Below are 3,847 nucleotides of genomic sequence, written 5' to 3'. Positions count from 1 at the left end.
ATATATATATATATATATATATATATATATATATAGAGAGAGAGAGAGAGAGAGAGAGAGAGAGACATGAATAGTTATCCAAAGATGTACAAGAAATGTATATCTATACACTCAGATTCACATGTGTACAGACACAAGTATATGAATTTACAGATACATATATATATATATGCATAAGAAAACGATGCTTGTATACATAGAGAAACTCAAATATGTATGAAAAATCACCAGGTATCTTATAATAATTCTTCTTGTCATTCTGTTACTTAGCCCATCGGTAATGCTTTCATGTGATTAAAGAAAAGAGAGATAGGAAAAGAGGGAGAAAGAAAAGAGAGAGAGAGAGAGAGAAAAAAGAGGGAGAGAGAAGCGCCCATGACCTGAAGTACGGGGAATGTAATATTTATTACGTGGTTTAAAAAGTTAGTTGAAGGTAGTGATAATATAGAGGAAGATAGTTAAAAATATAATTTTTGCAGAGGGGTGATGTTCTGATGGTGAGGTTAAAGAAAGGCATAGATAGAGGGGGAGAGAGAAAGAAGGGAGAAAGAGAGGGGTAGAGAGATGGTGGTCGTGTTGGAGATGGAGGTGGTGGTGGTGGCAGTGGTGATTGGATAGTGAAAAGTGTATTTTTGAATTGAATTTAGTTTTTCATATCACCTATCACTTAACGCATGTGCATAAGTGCAAATCAATGAAATATTCAGGCTTATTTACGTGGCAGATATATGCAATTTAACTAAAGGTTGTATCATATGTACGGGATAATTTTTTTTTGTTTTTGGGATAAATGGAAAAATAAGAGTGAATATTTATTTTATGTGTGCTGTGTATTAAGTCTATAAAACTGTGCATAAAGTATATAAAGTGCATTAAGTAATCATCGTATTCCAATTTCTTCCACTTCTCAATGAGTAGCAGATGAGCGATTATCTCTCCATACAGACACAACACAGGCTATACTTTCAAGTTTTTTGGATAAAGTTTTCAAAAATAACCCAATAGATTTACCATTAATTCCATGAAATATTCATGGGTCCCACTAGTATGTATAACAAGAGATATAGATAGGTACTTATCTAAATAGGCATATATGTCTATATCTGTTTATCAATCTGTTTAACAAAAATTTTAGAATAAATAAATAAGTAGGAGTAGGCGCAGGAGTGGCTGTGTGGTAAGTAGCTTGCTTACCAACCACATGGTTCCAGGTTCAGTCCCACTGTATGGCACCTTGGGCAAGTGTCTTCTACTATAGCCTCGGGCCGACCAAAGCCTTGTGAGTGGATTTGGTAGACGGAAACTGAAAGAAGCCTGTCGTATATATGTATATATATATATGTATGTGTGTATATGTTGTGTATCTGTGTTTGTCCCCCCAACATTGCTTGACAACCGATGCTGGTGTGTTTAGGTCCCCGTAACTTAGCGGTTCGGCAAAAAGAGACCGATAGAATAAGTACTAGGCTTACAAAGAATAAGTCCTGGGGTCGATTTGATTTGACTAAAGGCGGTGCTCCAGCATGGCCGCAGTCAAATGACTGAAACAAGTAAAAGAATAAAAGAAAAGAATAAAGTAAGTGAGTGGAAATCAAACTGGTGAATGAGTTAAATAATAAGCCACTAAAAGAGAATGACTCTCCCCAGACACAATAAAATATGCTTCAACACATGAATTCACATAAAGAATCTTGCAAACCAAATACAAAAACGAAATTCATATACACTTATATATAGTTATACATACATGCATATATACACATATCTGTACTTACTCAGCCTAAATGGAATCATATGGATGAATAATTATCTAAACTTATACAGATACATACTGATATAGATACATAAATAGGTATAAGTATGGGAGTGCATGGGAGAATATTGCCATCAGAACAAAGAGAAGAGTAGAAAAACTCAATAGGAGAATGACAAAACTGTCTGATAGTTAAGGTGGGAAGTTAATAAGTTAATAATTGGACTGTAACGTATAGGTCTAGAGAGTCCTGTTTTGATGAATTGGGTTAAGTTATTTCCTAGGTCTGTTTATAAGAGGGATTGAATAGTCTAAGAATCTTACGGTTGCGATTGATAATTAGTTCATTTCATTTGTTAAGTTGTGTATGATAGTAAGATTTGAGTTGCCCTCTGGGTGTACTATTAGCAATGCTTTACTTCTCTCATATATGACATTACTGACTTCACTAATGAAGTTCATAACATAATTGTTTTATTCCTTTGTCATTTCAAATTTATGTTTCAGTTAATTATGGAGGGATTTAAGGAGATAATTACCTTTGTCATTATTAAAGCCTTTGAATACTCTCATGTTTTCCTCAAAACATTTAGCTTATTGTTGTTCAGGACAAATATCAATAACATTACCCTCACAGGTCTCAGAGAACTTGTAACGATTAGCTCCTTTTTCCTGTCTTTAAAGGCCTGTACTGACCAAGGACACAGTCCCTTACTCCAGTCTAAGAGATCCTGTGAAGGATATGGGCACAACCCTTTTCTTCAGACCTAATCAGAAAAGCAGAAGGCAAAAAGCCTGTGTTTAGAACATAAGTGAATGGGTTTTTATGAGGAACGATTTTAATATGAGCATTTTGAATCAAAAAGATTTTATGTGAAAGGAGAAGAAATAGTCTCATGCAATCTGGTATCAAGAGAGTTAAAAATAGTTTCAAATTTGAGAAATGCTTCTTTTCAGTCTTTTTTTTTTTACCCAAATAGGAGAGGTTTTATTAGATTTATGTTCTCTGTATTGTTAAAAGGGATTTAAGTAAGTTAATTTCTTTAGACCCCATGGATTTCCAATGTGTTACTAACATCCTTATTTGTTTTATACAGGTCGTGCCTGGCTATTCCTTGCATTAAATGAGAATTTATTGGAAAGTTACATGAGATGTTTCTTAGAAAATACTAGTGTTGTCAAGAAATACTATGTACGGGAAGCTTTGGTACTTGATCAACAGGTAGGTACCTTAAGTGTTGATTTTGTATATGATTAGTATATTAATACCTTGCTGATGTTTTTGGTACTTTGTCAACAGATAGTTAACTGATGCCGCTTTGGTACTTAATCATCAATAACTTGAGCTGACATACATTTTGTCATGGTAACCTCAAAGAATGACTAAATTAGTTCTCCACCACCTTCTGCTTTTTCTCCATATCAGTAACTATTATCTATTTTCATCTTTTTGTCATTGTAGAGAATGAATGTTCTGGTTACTTTAACATCTGGTCTGGATTTTGCATCATTTCAACTGGAATATGTAAGTGAAACATCAATCTCCTTTCATTTACACTTTGTATATGTAAGTATGGACATGTAAATGTGTGTGAGTATGCACACACAGACAAACACACACACTCTCTCTCTCTCTCTCTTAGTTTGTTGATGTAGCTGAAGAATTTCCACTTGCCAGTATTGGTGAAATGATACAGGTACTATATATAATACAATGAAATAATACAGGTACAATAATATTTCAGCAATGAACTTTAGGTACAATGGCAATGAGACAATTATTATACAATATAATCCTAATAAGTAGGAAGGTAGATAAAACACAAACCCCTTCAGGTAGATGGCCCTGCTCAGTATGTAGAAAAGGAGTAGGTAGTAACTCTATAAGATGTACCCGGTGCAAGCTATGGACACATAAGAGGTGCAGCAACATCAAAGGCAGGTTAACTAGCAAGTTAGTTTTTGTTTGTGGCAGATGTTCAGGTGCAATAAAGACTGCAAACAAACAGGAAACAACTTCTATCTCATTCCAGGGTGAAAAACTAGAGGTAGTCGATAGTTTCCGCTATCTGGGCGACCAAGTTAGTAGTGGGG

At 34.6% G+C, this 3,847-nt stretch overlaps 1 protein-coding gene across 1 annotated transcript in view; it reads left to right on the top strand.

Annotated features, from left to right (window-relative positions):
- Positions 1-3,847, top strand: part of LOC106872571 (pleckstrin homology domain-containing family M member 2) — a 192,258-nt gene that overhangs the window by 101,939 nt on the left and 86,472 nt on the right. The window contains exons 4-5 of the mRNA XM_014919604.2: positions 2,851-2,975; positions 3,216-3,278. Of these exons, the coding sequence (XP_014775090.1) occupies positions 2,851-2,975; positions 3,216-3,278 (188 nt within the window). The remainder of the gene's footprint in view (positions 1-2,850; positions 2,976-3,215; positions 3,279-3,847) is intronic.

This window comes from Octopus bimaculoides, chromosome 25 (genome assembly GCF_001194135.2).
Source record: "Octopus bimaculoides isolate UCB-OBI-ISO-001 chromosome 25, ASM119413v2, whole genome shotgun sequence".
Taxonomy (NCBI): domain Eukaryota; kingdom Metazoa; phylum Mollusca; class Cephalopoda; order Octopoda; family Octopodidae; genus Octopus; species Octopus bimaculoides.
This window is presented reverse-complemented; position numbering and strand designations above follow the sequence as displayed.